This window comes from Symphalangus syndactylus, chromosome 13 (genome assembly GCF_028878055.3).
Source record: "Symphalangus syndactylus isolate Jambi chromosome 13, NHGRI_mSymSyn1-v2.1_pri, whole genome shotgun sequence".
Taxonomy (NCBI): domain Eukaryota; kingdom Metazoa; phylum Chordata; class Mammalia; order Primates; family Hylobatidae; genus Symphalangus; species Symphalangus syndactylus.
In genome coordinates, this window is record NC_072435.2 from 29,133,019 (window position 1) to 29,148,139 (window position 15,121).

The window sequence follows — 15,121 nt, forward strand, 5'->3', positions numbered from 1 at the left end:
GACAAGAAATGTGGCTGGGCCAGGCACGATGGCCATGCCTGTAATCCCAGCACTTTTGGGAGCCGACGGAGAAGGATCGCTTGAGCCTAGGAGTTTCAGACCAGTCTGGGCAACGTGGCGAAACCCCCATCTCTACAAAAAATTTAAAAATAAAATAAAATAAAATTTTTTTTTGAGACGGACTTTCGCTCTTGTTGTTCAGGCTGGAATGCAGTGGTGCGATCTCAGCTCAATGCAACCTCCGCCTCCAGGGTTCAAGCGACTCTCCTGCCTCAGCCTCCTGAGTAGCTGGGATTATAGGCATGTGCCACCACGCCTGGCTAATTTTGTATTTTTAGTAGAGACAGGGTTTCTCCATGTTGGCCAGGCTGGTCTCAAAATCCTGACCTCAGGTGATCCACCCGCTTCAGCCTCCCGAAGTGCTGGGATTACCGACATGAGCCACCGCGCCTGGCCAAAAAAATTTTTTTTAATTAGCCAGGCCTGGTGGTGAGTGCCTGTGGTCCCAGCTACTCAGGAGGCTAAGGTGGGAAGATCACCTGAGCCCAGGAGGTGGAGGCTGCAGTGAGCTTGGCTGTGCCACTGCACTCCAGCCTGGGCAACAGAGACCTTGTTTCAAAAAAATAAATAAATAAAGAAAGAAAGAAAGAAAGAAAGAAAGAAAGAAAGAAAGAAAGAAAGAAAGAAAGAAAGAAAGAAAGAAATTTGTATGGCAGCAGGTAGCTTCTAGATTCTCCTTATGAGCCCAGGCCACAGAATACATCTGGAGGAGGTGATGTGTGTTCGGCTCATTGGCCTGGGAGAGTGTACTTGGAGAATGGGAACTCATCTGAGCCTCAGGGGGCAATGGACTGCTAGAAACATCTCAACAATCTGCGTCTTAGGGGAAAGAGTAGAGAGTCCTGAACCCCACCACCTGGGGTGACATGAGGATGAGACAGGGGTTTGTTAAGGCCACAGGAGATGTGAAGTTGATGGGGCAGAGTGATGAGGCTGTGAAGACCTAGTTCCTAAAAGTGAGAGCTGAGAAACTAGATACCTGCTGGGGAGGGCAGTGGACAGAGCTGGGAGCCTGGACTTCTGAGTGCTTGTGGAGATAAATGATGGGGGATTGGAAGGTGAGAGCCTGAGGTCTTGTTTGGAGAGAGGGTTGAGGCAGACAGCCTCAGTAAAAGCTGGTGGGCAGTACAGAAGCTGGGATCTGAACTCCTGGGTCCCTGAGGGGATACAAGACTGGGACCAAGACATTTAGGTCCCCAAGAGGGAGTGTGAACATAAGTCAGAGAACTGCATTGAGAATCACATTCCGGGTCCCCCAAAGGAAGCGAGTCACGGCGCCTGAGTCCCTCAGGGAGCAGATGCTGGGTGCCAGGAGGCTAAGTCTGTGTGTCTGCAGGGCACAGCGGCTGTTGAACGGGGTTCTAAGCAGAGCAAACGCTGGGGAACAGGATTCCTAGGTTCTGACGGGGTGAGGGCTACCACCTGGGGCCAGCAGAGGTGTAGACACGGGCAGGCTTCCCGAACGGGGTGGGAGCTGCATGCCCGGATGCCATGGTCCCCACGGCGACCAGAACAGGAAAATTCAGAACCCCTGGATCCTCAGGGAGCAGCTGGAGTCCCAGGAACCCGGGGTGCCGAGGACGGGGCGACGAGCCTGGCCGGCAGAACCCAGAGGCTGGGGCGCCCGGGTCGGGGAGGGCCCGGGTATTCCCGGGTCAAAGGCGCGGCGGGGGGGATCCCCGCGCTGCCTGCGCCCCCTCCCTAGTGGCGGCGGCGGGAGGTGGGGGGAGGCGAGGCTGCCGAGCGCGCTGACCATGGACAGCTCCAGAGCGGGCCTGTGTCCAGGGCGGCCGCCGAGCCTGCTTGGACCGTGGGACGCGGCCGGCTGTGCGAGCCCGAGGCTGGCGACGGGAGACGGAGTGTGCGAAGCGGGGACGATGCGGACGCGCCTGGGGAGTCTGGCACCGCCGCGGCGGGTGTCTGGAGCTCCCAGGACAGGGTCAGGAAGGGGAATCTAGGCTCTAGAGGGGTCCCGGGGCCGGACCGGGAAATCCCAGCTCCTGGGCCCTGGAGGAGGCGCGAGGCGGCGGTGCGCCCGGGATTCTAGGGTTCGGTCGGGGACTCTGGGCGCCGGGAGGGGCACGCCTGAGTCCCCGGGGTTGGGCTGTGAAATCTGGGCTCGGGGGTCCCCTGGGATGAGGAAGGGAATCCGGGATCTCGGGGAGGCGGGGGAGGCTCGCCAAGAGGTCCCCGGGGTGGGCGCTGCCAGGAGGGCCGGGCCGGGCTCTTACCTGCCTGGTCCGCGGCGGCTGCGGGCGGAGCTGGGCTGCAGGAGGGACGTGGGGTGGAGTGGGGGGGCCGGGCGGGGCCCCTGGCAGCGGCCGGGGCCCGGCTCTGTCGCTTCGGAGCCCTGGAGCCCTGTCTCCGACGCTCGCGCGGGCTCCGCGTCTCTGGCTCGGGCTTGGGCGCTGGGGACCCCCTCCCCCTCACGCTCTCACTGCCTTCTACCCCCAAAATAGCCCCCTGCCCCTGTCACCGATCAGCCTCCCCCCGCGAGGCCGCAGCCGCCAGATACAGGGGTGCCCACCAGCGCCCCCCAAATCCCACCTTCCCCCCAAAAAAATTCCTCCTCCCTCCCCCTCCCCCCCACGGCTCCCGGGCGGTCGTGGCCCCTTTAACAGGAGACTGACAGACGGCGACGAGCGGCCAATGGAAGAAAGCGTCGGCGCCGGCCGGCGACTAGACCCCGCCTCCACACCGGCCGGGAGGGGTCGCGCGGGCGGAGAGCGAGAGGCGGGGCAAAAGGCGCATCGACCAATAGGCGCGCGGCGTGCGGCGGCTGGGGCGGGAGGCGGAGCCCGGCAGGGGGATGATGTCACCTGGAGCGAGTAGCGCGCGGCGTGGAACGCGAGTCGCGACCCCGGCTGCCGGCAGTGGCGCGCACTAGCCCTCGCGCCGCACGGGACACGAGGGCTGGGCGGGCAGCGGGATGGGGCTAAAGGTTGGATTTCAAGGCGGGGGCAGCTTCCGGAAAGACGCGCTCTGGTTGGAAGGTGGAGTGAGCACCCGGTGGGCGAGGGCACCTCATTCTGCACCCCTGCGCCTGCCTCGGGAACTGCACGCGGCACCCCCACCCGCGACTCCCACGCAGACAGTAGTGCGGCCTGCAGGGTTCCCCCGGCGGACGAGGCTAATGGTTTGCTCCACCCCGCCCACACAGAGGCCGCCCACTGGCTCAGGCTGCGTTTCAGGACTCTGGAGGAAGGGACTTGGCCTTCGCCCTCAGACGCTCTTAAGGGTAGGCGGCGTTGTCCTCAGTTCTGCCCCAGCACTCAGACCCAGACTGGGTCCCGGCCTCCGCCCTCCGCCCTCGGACTAGTCTCTTGGAAGCCGGCCTGTCTCCGCCTTCAGACCTAGGGAGAGGTCTTAACCTCTGTTCTCAGACTCTGGAAAAGGCTTCTCGAGGGCTTGGCCTGACCTCAGCTCCTCGCATTCCCTCCACATCTCAAGACACCAACCCAGGGATGCAGGACAGACACACAGACACTCAGTGAGAGTCAAATATCTTTAAATAAAGTGCCAGGGACAATAAATACTGTACAGGAAGAGAGTGCACGTGAACGTCCAGATCTGTGTTTTCAACCTCGAGACTCCAAGGACCTGCAAGGGGGGTGGAGAAGGGACCCGGGATCAGGGAGCCTCCGGGTAGATGAGAGGCAGGACTGGGGTTGCAGAGGCAAGGGCCCAGGGAAGTGGGCTGAGGGATCCCAGCCACAGTAGGTTCCATATCTTGGGATGGAAGGAAGCTAAGGGCTCCCCAGGGGATTTGGCCAGACTAGCCTGGGGTGAGAGCCTGGGCCAAGGGTCAAGGGTCAGGATCCCAGAGGAGGGGCCAGGGCTGGAAGATCCAGGAAGCATTGGCCTGGTTTGGGAGCCTGAGGTTAAAGGGAGCCAGTGGAGGCCCCAGGGGTGTGGTGATCCAGGGGCTCACGAGTAGCTCTGATGCTGTTGGCGCCGGCGGGCAGAGCGCATCTTCTCGAACCGGGCCTCCATCTCCTCCAGCACTCGCGGCGTGTAACGGACAACCAGCTTCACCGAGCCCTGGGCCGCCTTCAGCAGCTCCACCGCCTTCTCATGCTGCTCACCCTCAACGCTCTGCAGAGCCCAACACAGACAACTGAGCCTGGGGCCCGCTGCCTTCGTCCAGCCCCCACCGGGAGATGGGACCCACTGCTAGTGAGCCTGGTGCCAGCCCTGAGATGCCAATGCCTCATGTCCTCCTCGTGGGAGAGTCACTAACTCCTGGTTCAGTGTCCTCCTCCAAAACCTCCCAGGATTCCCATGTCAGGGATAGCCCCGTGTTCCCTCAGTCCCCAGCCAAACGTCCAGACCCATCTTTGTGGCCTCCCTGCCCACTAATGCCCGCCTACCTTGACTCCCTTTGTCCCCACAGCCCTGGGCCAGCTCAGGCCTTGTCCTCTCTTTTCTGGACTCCTACCCCAGCCTCCTCCCTGGCCTGGCTTCTAGTCTCTCCCCTCAGTTCATCTCCCATAGAGTCCCAGAGGGGTCTTTCTGCACCTGCAAGCTGAGCTTATCCCTGGCTCACCCCTCCCATAGCTCCCCAGCACCCATGGGACAAAGTCCCAGCTTGTCAGGCTGGCACTCAGGTCCTGTATGGCTGACCCCAGCCACCTCTCCAGTTGTGCTTCCCTCAACTCTAACCACAGTGATTTTTTTTTTTTTTGAGAGGGACTCTCACTCTGTCACCCACGCTGGAGTACAGTGGTGCTATCTCAGCTCACTGCAACCTCTGCCTCCCATGTTCAAACGATTCTCCTGCCTCAGCCTCCCAAGTAGCTGGGATTACAGGTGCCTGCCACCACACCTGGCTAATTTTTGTATTTTTAGTAGAGACGGGGTTTCACCATGTTGGCCAGGCTGGTCTTGAACTCCTGACCTCAAGTGATCCACGTGCCTCAGCCTCCCAAAGTGCTGGCATTACAGGTGTGAGCCACTGCACCCAGCCTAACCACCGTGATTTTAATTACCTGCATGCCCCAGACCTCCATCAGAACTAAGCCCTTTCTTTTCAGCTCAGAGGTATACCAAGTCAGTATCCTTACCTACAGTACCCTCAGCAGGAACACCCTATACCTTGTGTGCCTGGAGAACTCCTACTCATCCTTTAACACCCAACCCAAATGTCCCTTACTCTGCAAAACTTTCCTGTATCTATGCTGGCCTGGTGCCACATCTAGGCTGTCACAATACCTTGCACTTCCTCATTATTATGTCTCTGGATTAGGACTATTTCAGCCGGGGCCTACTGCCCTCCCCAGAGAGGGAAGGTTGAGTGTAGGGAGCTGAGGCCAACATCTCTCAGGGTCTGTAACATTGCCCAGCACAGGGCTAGCCATAGAGACAGCACTCAGTGTGTGTTGAGCAAATGTCAAAAGCAGGGGCTATGCTACCTTAGACAGACTGTGTCCCCCAGTCCTGCCTCAGCCCTCCACTCACCACACCATTCACCGACAACAGTTGATCCCCACGCTTGAGGCCTCCGTGGCGGTCAGCCACACCCCCTGGGATGACCCGGGAGATGTAGATGGGCGAGTTTTGCTCTTTGCCACCCATGATGTTGAAGCCTAGGCCCTCATCCGTCTTGGGTAGCTCCACTACCCTGGGATGTGCGTGGCCCTCGCTGGCTGTGAAGGCAGCCACTGTGGCCTGGGAGAGAGAAAGTGACTGAAGATGAGGGTCCCTTCCAGGTGGACACAAAGGCTGGGGTGGGGGATCTGGACCAAGGACAGCGATTTAGCCTGGGTTACTATCCCCAAGCATGGGACACTTGCCATGGCACAATGCAAGATCCCCCTGTAATGACTGTGCATCTCTTTCTGTTCACTTGCAAGAGAAAGTGTCCATTTGGTGTGTGTCTTGAATACCCTATACTTGCCAATCTTTTTTTTTTTGAGATGAAGTCTCACTCTGTCGCCCAGGCTGGAGTGCAATGGCAGGATCCCCGGCTCACTGCAACCTCGGCCTCCTGGGTTCAAGCGATTCTCCTGTCTCAGCCTCCCGAGTTGTAATCCAGCTTACAGGCACCCGCCACCACGCTCGGCTAATTTTTTTTTTTTTTTTTTTTTTTTTTTTTTAAATTTCTGTAGAGACGGGGTTTCACCATGTTGGCCAGGCTGGTCTCGAACTCCTGACCTCAACTGATCCACCTGCCTCGGCCTCCCAAAGTGTTGGGATTACAGGCATGAGCCACCGTGCCTGGCCTCAATCTTACTTTTAAACAGAGGGAAGCCAGGCCTGGAGGGAGATCCGAGCCTCCGGACAGCAGCAAGAGGTAGCAGCATCTAACTATTGTGCAGTGAGAGGTCAGAGCGCCATGACTTTCCTGGTTTGCACTGTGCAGATGTTGAAGGTTATCTTCTAGCCAGCCATGCCATACTGTTTCCATTTGCAGTTGCTAAAGACGCCTCAGTATGACATTTAAGTTAAAAATGTGCGATTATTTAATAATAGTAAGGGTGTCACATAGATTTAGCAAAAATCATGAGGGAGGAAACAGAAATGACTGGCATGAAGGAGATACTGAGTTCGACCAGGCAGTTAAATAGACACCAGGAGCAATGGGGTGTGGGGCCCACCTTGGCTGTGGCATGGGCTCGGATCTCGGCGCTGCCGGTGATGTCCAGCGTGTCATAAAGCTGCTCATACACCTGGGTGAGGAGGCAGCGACATCAGGGAGCCGCCAGCTCTTCCAGGCCTAGACGCAGGAGTTCGGGCCTCTAGACCCTCTCCCGTTACCACGCAAGGATTCGCCCCGCCCCCGCAACAGGAGCCTGAGGAAACTACAACTCCCGAAGAACCCCTGAACTGAAGCGTTGGCACCCCAAGGCGGGCCGCCTCGGGAACTGCCGGGAGGCGTAGTCCCCGGGCTCACGACAAGGAGGAGGAGGAGGACGGTGGCCACCAGCTCGCGCCCCTGCGCCGCGCGCCCCTCACCTCTCGGATAGCGGAGCAGAAGCGGCTCTGCAGGACTCGCTGGAGGGCCTGCAGCTTCTGCGGGGGCAGCTCCCCGCTGCGCTGGAGCCGCTCGAGGAGCTCAACCGCCCGGGACACGTCTGCGGGGCGGGGGCGGGGCGCAGATACCCCGAGTGTCAGAAACCCCGAGACGCAGAGAAGCAAGGAGAGCGGCGGAGTGAGGCCGAGCGCGCAGTCCGGGGAGGACGGCCGAAGCCTAGTCGGACACCCCGCAGAGTCCAGGGTGGCGCAGGAGAGACCGCCACCAGCGGCCCTGCGGCCCCGGGACCCCTCCACAGGCTGGGGTGTAAGGCGGGCGCCCCCCGCCCCGGCCCGCGCCCAGGGAGCCTCCCACACCCCGCGACCGCCCGGCCCTGGCGCCTGCCCCGCCCCGCCCACCCCCGCCGGATCCGCTGGCCCACCCGCACTGGTCTGACCCGGGAAGGGCGGGGACCGGAGGCTGGGTATGCAGGCCGCGGCCCAGGTGGGCAGGGCCCCCTGGCGCGCGCTTACCCCGCTCCAGCCCCAGCGGCTCCACCAGCGCAGCCATGTCGGCGCCACAGCTGCCAGCCGCCCGCCTGCCCTGGCGCCGGCGAGGAGGGCGGGGCTGCGCGAGGCCACGCCCCGGGCCACGGGCGCCCCCTGCGGAGGCGCAGCCTGGAGAGCGCCCAGCTCTCCCGCGCCGACTGCTCCTACCCCCTCGCGCTCGCCAGCCGTGGCCCTGCCCTCCGCCCCGGCCAGTCGGTCCTGTTGGCGACCCCTCCCACTGCAGGTTCGGTCCGTGTGTCTCTTTCAGGATCCGTGTCTGCCTGCCCTCCACACCTGTCTATCCCCTGTCCATCCTTTTCCCACATTCATTCAACAAACTCTTGTGAAACATCTGAGCCCAAGGCATGGACACCGTGGTGAGCAGGACAGCCAAGCCCACGGCCCGAACGAAGCTTCCAGTCTATAGGGGAGGTAGACGACCAACCACTGCCGTGATGAGAACTGAGAGTGGGGAGGTAATGATCTAGAAGACGAAGGAAATCCTAGAGGAGGGACATTGACATACAGTCCTGGGAGGTAAGAGGAACAAGAGGTGGAGCTTGGGTCACCCCCACCACGCAGAAAGAGCCCACGTGGCTGGAAGCAGAGTTAGGATTGGTTGATGATGAGGTGAAAAGGCCGGCAGGATAGTTTATGCCTGGGCTCCTGCGTTGGCAAATGCGCCTTGAGGATTTGGGGCTTCATGCAAACTCCTAAGAGTAAAATATGACACTCAAATTTGTATTATTATTATTTTTGAGATGGGGCTTCGCTCTGTCGCCCAGGTTGGGCCTCAAATTTGTATTTTAAGATCACTGGGGCTGGGCATGGTGGCTCACATCTGTAATCCTAACACTTTGGGAGGCTGCAGCAAGACTACTTGAGCCCAGGAGTTCAAGACCAGCATGGGCAATATAGTGAGACCTCGTATCTATTGAAAAAAAAAAATCACTGTAGCCACTGTGAAGACTAGTTTGGACAAGAACAAGAGGAGAAGCAGCGGGGCAACTTGGGAGGCTACCACAGCCATCCAGGTGGCAGCTGGCACCAGGGCCAAAGCACAGAAGATGGGTGGGCAGATGTGGAAAATGTCTGGACAAGCCTTGGTGCTTGTCTATATGTGGGGATTGGGAGGTGCAGGGAGAAGACAGTATTAAGGTGCTTTGGTGCCATTTTTAAGATGGTCTACACTGAAGGAGGGATACTGGATATTTTGTTTGTTTTTTGAGACAGAGTCTTCCCTCTGTTGCCCAGTCTCGAGTGCAGTGGCAAGATCTCGGCTCATTGCAACCTCTGCCTCCCGGGTACAAGCGATTCTCCTGCCTCAGCCTCCCGAGTAGCTGGGAGTACAGGTGCGCACCTCCACGCCTGCCAAATTGTTGTATTTTTCGTAGAGATGGGGTTTCACCATGATGGCCAGGCTGGTCTCGAACTCCTGACCTCAAGTGATCCACCTGCCTCAGCCTCCCAAAGTGCTGGGATTACAGGCGTGAGCCACCGTGCCCGGCCGATACTGGATATTTTGAATTTGAGGAGCCTATGCAGAATCCATGGGGAGAAACTATCGATCTAGGTCTAGAGCTCAAAAGAGCAACCTGGTCTGCAGGCATGTTTGAGTATTGGGACACAGGTGGTAAATAAAACCACGGGAGTGGATAAGAATGTCAGGGGCAAGCGAATATTAAGATGGCCTAGGACTGGTCCCCAAACCTCTCTAACACTTACAAGTCAGGAGGACAGCAGAGAATGGCCTGAAATGTGGGCAGAAACCCAGGTGGGAGAAACCATGAGAAGAAAGGTTTTTTATCTTTTTTGTTGTTTGTTTTAGATGGAGGGGTCTTTGTTGCTCAGGCTGGTCTTGAACTCCTGGGCTCAAACAGTCCCCCTGCCTCGGCCTCCCAAAGTGCTGAGTTTACAGGCATGAACTACTGTGCCTGGCTGAGAGTGTTTTTAAAAAGAAGTGTGGCTGGGCGTGGTGGCTTATGCCTGTAATCCCAGCACTTTGGGGGGTCGAGGCAGGTGGATCGCCTGAGGTCAGGAGACCAGCCTGACCAACATGGAGAAACCCCGTCTTTACTAAAAATACAAAATTAGCCAGGCGTGGTGGTGCATGCCTGTAATCCCAACTACTGGGGAGGCTGAGGCAGGAGAACTGCTTGAACCCAGGAGGCGGAGGTTTCAGTGAGCCGAGATCGCGCCATTGCATTCCAGCTTCGGCAACAAGAGCGAAACTCCGTATCAAAAAAAAAACAAAAAAAAGTGAGGCCAGGCGTGGTGGCTCACGCCTGTAAGCATTTTGGGAGGCTGAGGCGGGTGGATCACCTGAGGTCAGGAGTTTGAGACCAGCCTGGCCAACTTGATGAAACCCCATCTCTACTAAAAATACAAAAAATTAGCTGGGCGTGGTGGCGGGTGCCTGTAATCCCAGCTATTCGGGAGGCTGAGGCAGGAGAATTGCTTGAACCCGGGAGGTGGAGGTTGCGGTGAGCCGAGATCGTGCCATTACACTCCAGCCTGGGCAATAAGAGTGAAACTCCGTCTTGGAAAATTAAATAAACAAAAAATAAAAAAAGGAAGTGGTCAGTGGTATCATGCTCTAGAGAGGCTGAGGAGACGTGGACAAGACTTTGGAGAAGTCCGGCTGCTGCTCTTCTGGTTCTGCTGAGTGGTGATATGGAGTCCAGAAAAGGGCTTGTTCCAAGTTGGAGGACTAGAGCAGGTTTGTCTGGCTCTCTCCTTCACTGTAGTTCTCTCTTTAGCAAAAAGTAATGTCTTTATGGGATTAAAAACAAAATCAAATAACACAGACAGGCTAATAGTGAAAAGCAACAGCCTCTACCTCTCCTAACTCTACTCACTGTGAGAGGGAACTTACAGATGTTTAGTCTGAGAGCTGCTTCTGTGTCTAAGTAACATGCTATTTCTCTCTCTCTCTCTCTCTATATATATATATATACATATATATATATTTATCTGTCATCTATCGATTTATTTGAGGTAGAGTCTCTCTCTGTCATCCTGGATGCAGGCTGGAGTGCAGTGGCTGCAATCTCCACTCACTGCAACCTCTGCCTCCCGGGTTCAAGCGATTCTTCTGCCTCAGCCTCCCAAGCAGCTGGGACTACAGGCGTGCGCCACCACACCCAGCTAATTTTTTGTATTTTTAGTAGAGACGGGGTTTCACCATATTGACCAGGCTGGTCTTGAACTCCTGACCTTGTGATCCACCCACCTCGGCCTCCCAAAGTGTAGGGATTACAGGCATGAGCCACCACGCATGGCTATTTTTTAATTTTTTTGAGATGAAGTGGACTGTTGCCTAGGCTGGAGTACAGTGGCACCATCTCAGCTCACTGCAACCTCCGCCTCCCGGGTTCAAGCGATTCTCCTGCCCTTGTCTCCTGAGTGGCTGGGATTACAGGTGCCCCCCCCACCCCCGCGCCCACACCACACCTGGCTAATTTGCATATTTTTAGTAGTGATGGGGTTTCTCCATTTTGGCCAAGCTGGTTTTGAACTCCTGACCCTGAGTGATCTGCCCACTTCGGCCTCCTAAAGTGCTAAGATTATAGGCGTCAGTCACTGCACCCAGCCCTTGATTTATCAATTTAGATGTAATAGATTACAGATTGATTTTCTGCTCTTACCATCTTTTCCTGAAACTTCTGGGAAACTTCAGTCCTCTTACCCAACTCTGAACCAAATTGCTTTCTAGAAACTGCCATCCTGGAACTAACTTCCACTGATCTCCCGAATTAGATCCAGTTTCTTCTTGAAAATCCTTCATTTTAGTGAAGTATGGCTTCAGTTTTTCCTAAAGAAGTTGTGAGATGTCTCTTTCAAGAAAGTTTGAGGCCAGGCGCGGTAGCTTATGCCTGTAATCCCAGCACTTTGGGAGGCTGAGGCGGGAGGATCACCTGAAGTCAGGAGCTCGAGACCAGCCTGGCTAACATGGTGAAACCCTGTTTCTACTAAGAACACAAAAATTAGCCAGGCGTGGTGGCACATTCCCAGCTACTCAGGAAGCTGAGGCAGGAGAATCGCTTGAACCCAGAAGGTGGAGGTTGCAGTGAGCCAAGGTCGCCCATTGCACTCCAGCCTGGGCGACAGGAGCGAAACTCTGTCTCAAAAAAAAAAAAAAGGTTTGTTCAAGTCAATCTTTCCTAGCATTTCTAGCATTGATAAGGAAGACTCCACTTTATCTAGTGTCTCATTAACTACTAAATTCCTTTTTTTTTTTTGACAGAGTCTTGCTCTGTCCCCCAGGCTGGAGTGCAGTGGCACAATCTCAGCTCATTGTAACCTCCGCCTCCCAGGTTCAAGCAATTATCCTGCCTCAGCCTCCCGAGTAGCTGGGACTACAGGCACCCGCCACCACGCCCGCCTTTTGCATTTTTAGTAGAGACAGTGTTTCACCGTATTAGCCAGGCTGGTCTCGAACTCCTGATCTCAGGTGATCCCCCTACCTTGGACTCCCAAAGTGCTGGGATTACAGGCGTTAGCCACCGCGCCCGGCTGTCTACTAAATTCTTTAGTGTGTGTGTGTGGTGTTTTGTTGTTGTTGTTACAGGGTCTCACTTTGTTGCCCAAGATGAAGAGCAGTCGTGCAATCATGGCTCACTGCAGCCTTGACCTCCCTGGGCTCAGGTAATCCTTCCACCTCAGCCTCCTGAGTATCTGGGACCATAGGCGCACGCCACGTTTGGCTAATTTTTGTATTTTTTGTAGAGACCAGGCTTTTGCAATGTTGCCCAGGCTGGTCTCCATCTCCTGGGCTCAAGTGATCCTTCCACCTTGGCCTCCCAAAGTTTTGAGTTTACAGAGCCACCATGCCTGGCCACCACCTACTTAATTCTTAATTTCAGTTGTGTTTTCTAGTTCTAGAATTGCCATTTAACTTTTTGTTAGATTCCAGATTTTTTTTTTTTGAGGCAGGGTCTTCCTGTCACCCAGGCTGGAGTGCAGTGGTGTGATCACAGCTCACTGTAATCTGAAACTCCTTGGCTTAAAGAATCCTCCTACCTCTGCCTCTCAAGTAGGTAGATTCCAGATATCTCAACATTCTCCATCTTTTCCTTTTTTTTTTTTTTTTTTTTTTTTTTGAGACGGAGTCTCGCTCTGTCACCCAGGCTGGAGTGCAGTGGCGCAATCTCGGCTCACTGCAAGCTCTGCCTCCCGGGTTCACGCCATTCTCCTGCCTCAGCCTCTCCGAGTAGCTGGGACTACAGGCGCCCACAACCACGCCTGGCTAATTTTTTTTTTTTTTTGTATTTTTAGTAGAGACGGGGTTTCACCATGGTCTCAATCTCCTGACCTCGTGATCCGCCCGCCTCGGCCTCCCAAAGTGCTGGGATTACAAGCGTGAGCCACCGCGCCCAGCCCATCTTTTCCTTATTTTGTGAATATATCAGTTATGATAACTCCAACATCTGAATCACCCCTGCCTGGGTCTCTTTCTATTGTCTATTTTGTTTCCCTCTTGGTTTTCAGCAAATTAAGTCCTTTCTATCAAGGCTGGTTAACTATTGAGTAGATGCTGAGTAATGGGTACTAAAAATAGTGCATGTGGAGACTCGGAACGTTATCTTCTTCCAGAGTTTTCTTCTGACTAGCAGACTGCCCAAATCCTGAAAAAGTCTGGTTTCAGGCTTTCTTAGCTTGATTGATTATTTATTTATTCTTTTTGAGATGGAGTCTCTCTGTTACCCAGGCTGGAGTGCAGTGGCGCCATCTCGGCTCACTGCAACCTCCACCTCCCAGGTTCAAGCCATTCTCCTGCCTCAGCCTCCTGAGTGCCTGGGATTACAGGCGCTCACTACCATGCCCGGCTAATGTTTTGTATTTTTTAGTAGAGATTGGGTTTTGCCATGTTGGCCAGGATGGTCTCAAACTCCTGACCTCAGGTGATCTGCCCGCCTCGGCCTCCCAAAGAGCTGGGATTACAGGCATGAGCCACCGCACCTGGCCTCAGGGTAATTTTTGTATTTTTGGTAGAGACAGGGTTTCGCCATGTTGGCCAGGCTAGTCTTGAACTCCTGACCTCAAGTAATCCACCCACCTCCGCTTCCCAAAGTGCTGGGATTACAAGCATGAGCCACCGCGCCCAGCCTCTTAGTCTGATTTCTTCTGTTATAGCGTTACTCTGACACTGAGGCACTCTGGCCATCTCAAGCAGGGCCAATCCATGGTGGGCCTTGAACCCCAACCTGTCTCCCCTAGAACAGCACGGCTGCTGCAGTCTCCAGGCCACCAGTTCCTTAGACTCCCAGTTACTGCATTCTGATGAGTTTCTTGGGGGGTCTTGCAGACAGTGAGCAGCTTGAGTTGGCAGATGCCTCTAAGGGAGGGTGCACGTAGATTTGGGAGCTCAGTGCCCTCCTCTCCTGTTTTGTCAAGTCCCAGCTGCCTGGCTGAACCTCTGTGAACTTGGCCCAGTGGAAGTCAGTCCTGCCTGACCTCCTCAGGCTAAATGGAAAAACATCCTCAAGGAAAAGGCAAGGGTAAGTGCGAAACACACCTGTGTGTTCTCTTAACGGATCACACCCCCTCAAGCCTCATCAAAGCTGGCCGCTCTCCGGCGCCTTTCCTAAGTTTTTGCCTATTGTCCAGCCTTTATGTAACCAGTCTGTGCCATGTTAGTCCAAAATGGGCTTCTTGTAGCCAATACTAGAAGTCTTAATAGTTGCAGTATCTGGGATAGCTATGAAATAGTATACTAACTAGAGGTATGAAGTTCTTTTATTCCTAAGTCATTTCTTCCAGGGTCACTTTTTCTATTTATCTTGTGGTCTGTTTTTCTTTAAATGTCTGGGTATCCTCCGTTGGTTAAACTGAAGCCGTTAAAAAGCAGACTGAAATCCTGCCTGTCAGTCACAGACCCTCTGAGTTATCAGGCCAAGTTTGCCTTCAGGCTGAGACGCTTCTACAAGACACAAGCAGGTCTGAACACAAGCAGGTTTGCCTAGGCACCCCTGGCCCAGCTCCCAGGCATCCTGAGTGCCAACAGGGAGGCCAACTGTTCTGTACCGAGCTCTCCCTCTGGCCTCCCACCCTTGCTCTCCTGGAGCTGCAGCCTTGACCCTCTAGGGTTCTGCAAGGCTGACTGGCTTCCTTCCCTGCACTCACTAGACTGAAGTGTTCTCAACACCGATGTCTTTAATCTTTTGTCCAGGAATCTGCTTGAAATCTCAATTGCTGGTGGAACCTCTTTTGTGTTTCTGCTCGTTACTCCTCTGTCACTACTAAGTATGATGGGAGTCCACCCTTCCTGCTCTGCCCCATCTCACCCGTGCCCAGTGCGTTCATTCTGCCTTTCCTCACCCTGTGTGCCCCTCTCCCTTGCAAATGGTAGCTTCCCTTACATATTCAAAACTGCAGCTTCCCCAGAGTAATCAAGTCCCCTCCTAATTCCCAGCCCCCACCAAGACGGGTATGGTCAGCCCCGAGGAATGTGTGGCAGAGATGAAAAAGAAAAAGGTGAAAAACACAAGGGAGACAAGGAGCCCGAGAGGCGTCCTCACCCCACTTGGAACAGCCCTGGCTACTGGGCAGAGCCAGCCTC

The 15,121-nt window shown here is 55.4% G+C and overlaps 3 protein-coding genes across 5 annotated transcripts in view; 1 reads left to right on the forward strand and 2 right to left on the reverse strand.

The window, feature by feature from the left end:
- The window catches only part of PPFIA3 (PTPRF interacting protein alpha 3), a 32,434-nt gene extending 29,738 nt beyond the window's left edge, over positions 1–2,696 (reverse strand). For both annotated transcript variants that reach the window (XM_055240349.2, XM_055240348.2), the window contains exon 1: positions 2,292–2,696. The gene's annotated coding sequence lies outside the window, so the exon portion shown is untranslated. The remainder of the gene's footprint in view (positions 1–2,291) is intronic.
- C13H19orf73 (chromosome 13 C19orf73 homolog) lies at positions 1,217–3,621 on the forward strand. Its single transcript, XM_055240356.2, has 3 exons — positions 1,217–1,999; positions 2,682–2,805; positions 3,221–3,621. The coding sequence occupies exons 1-3, from the start codon at positions 1,539–1,541 to the stop codon at positions 3,377–3,379; spliced, it is 744 nt and encodes a 247-aa protein (XP_055096331.1). The 5' UTR covers positions 1,217–1,538; the 3' UTR covers positions 3,380–3,621.
- Positions 3,552–7,654, reverse strand: LIN7B (lin-7 homolog B, crumbs cell polarity complex component). 2 transcript variants are annotated; one of them, XM_055240357.2, is made up of 6 exons: positions 7,546–7,653; positions 7,015–7,133; positions 6,657–6,728; positions 5,518–5,727; positions 3,992–4,155; positions 3,552–3,660 (listed from the first exon to the last, which is right to left on the reverse strand). In XM_055240357.2, exons 1-6 carry the CDS (start codon positions 7,580–7,582, stop codon positions 3,639–3,641), a joined length of 624 nt encoding a protein of 207 aa, XP_055096332.1. In that variant the 5' UTR covers positions 7,583–7,653; the 3' UTR covers positions 3,552–3,638. The 2 variants fall into 2 exon arrangements, with proteins under 2 accessions (XP_055096332.1, XP_055096333.1); XM_055240358.1 differs by lacking the exon at positions 5,518–5,727 and having other exon boundaries at positions 7,546–7,654.
- Between the last annotated feature and the right edge of the window lie 7,467 nt (positions 7,655–15,121).

What these genes read in the sequence shown, in the direction of transcription:
- LIN7B (XM_055240357.2), bottom strand. Translation starts at nt 7,582, where the DNA reads ATGGCTGCGCTGGTGGAGCCGCTGGGGCTGGAGCGGG. An exon ending in GCCGCTGGGGCTGGAGCGGG is followed by an intron (nt 7,134 to 7,545) that starts GTAAGCGCGCGC and finishes CCCGCCCCGCAG; the next exon opens with ACGTGTCCCGGGCGGTTGAG. An exon ending in CAACAGCATCAGAGCTACTC is followed by an intron (nt 3,661 to 3,991) that starts GTGAGCCCCTGG and finishes CCCCCCTTGCAG; the next exon opens with GTCCTTGGAGTCTCGAGGTT.
- C13H19orf73 (XM_055240356.2), top strand. Translation starts at nt 1,539, where the DNA reads ATGCCCGGATGCCATGGTCCCCACGGCGACCAGAACAGGAAAATTCAG. An exon ending in TCTGGAGCTCCCAGGACAGG is followed by an intron (nt 2,000 to 2,681) that starts GTCAGGAAGGGG and finishes CCCCTTTAACAG; the next exon opens with GAGACTGACAGACGGCGACG. An exon ending in AGCGAGAGGCGGGGCAAAAG is followed by an intron (nt 2,806 to 3,220) that starts GCGCATCGACCA and finishes CCGCCCACACAG; the next exon opens with AGGCCGCCCACTGGCTCAGG.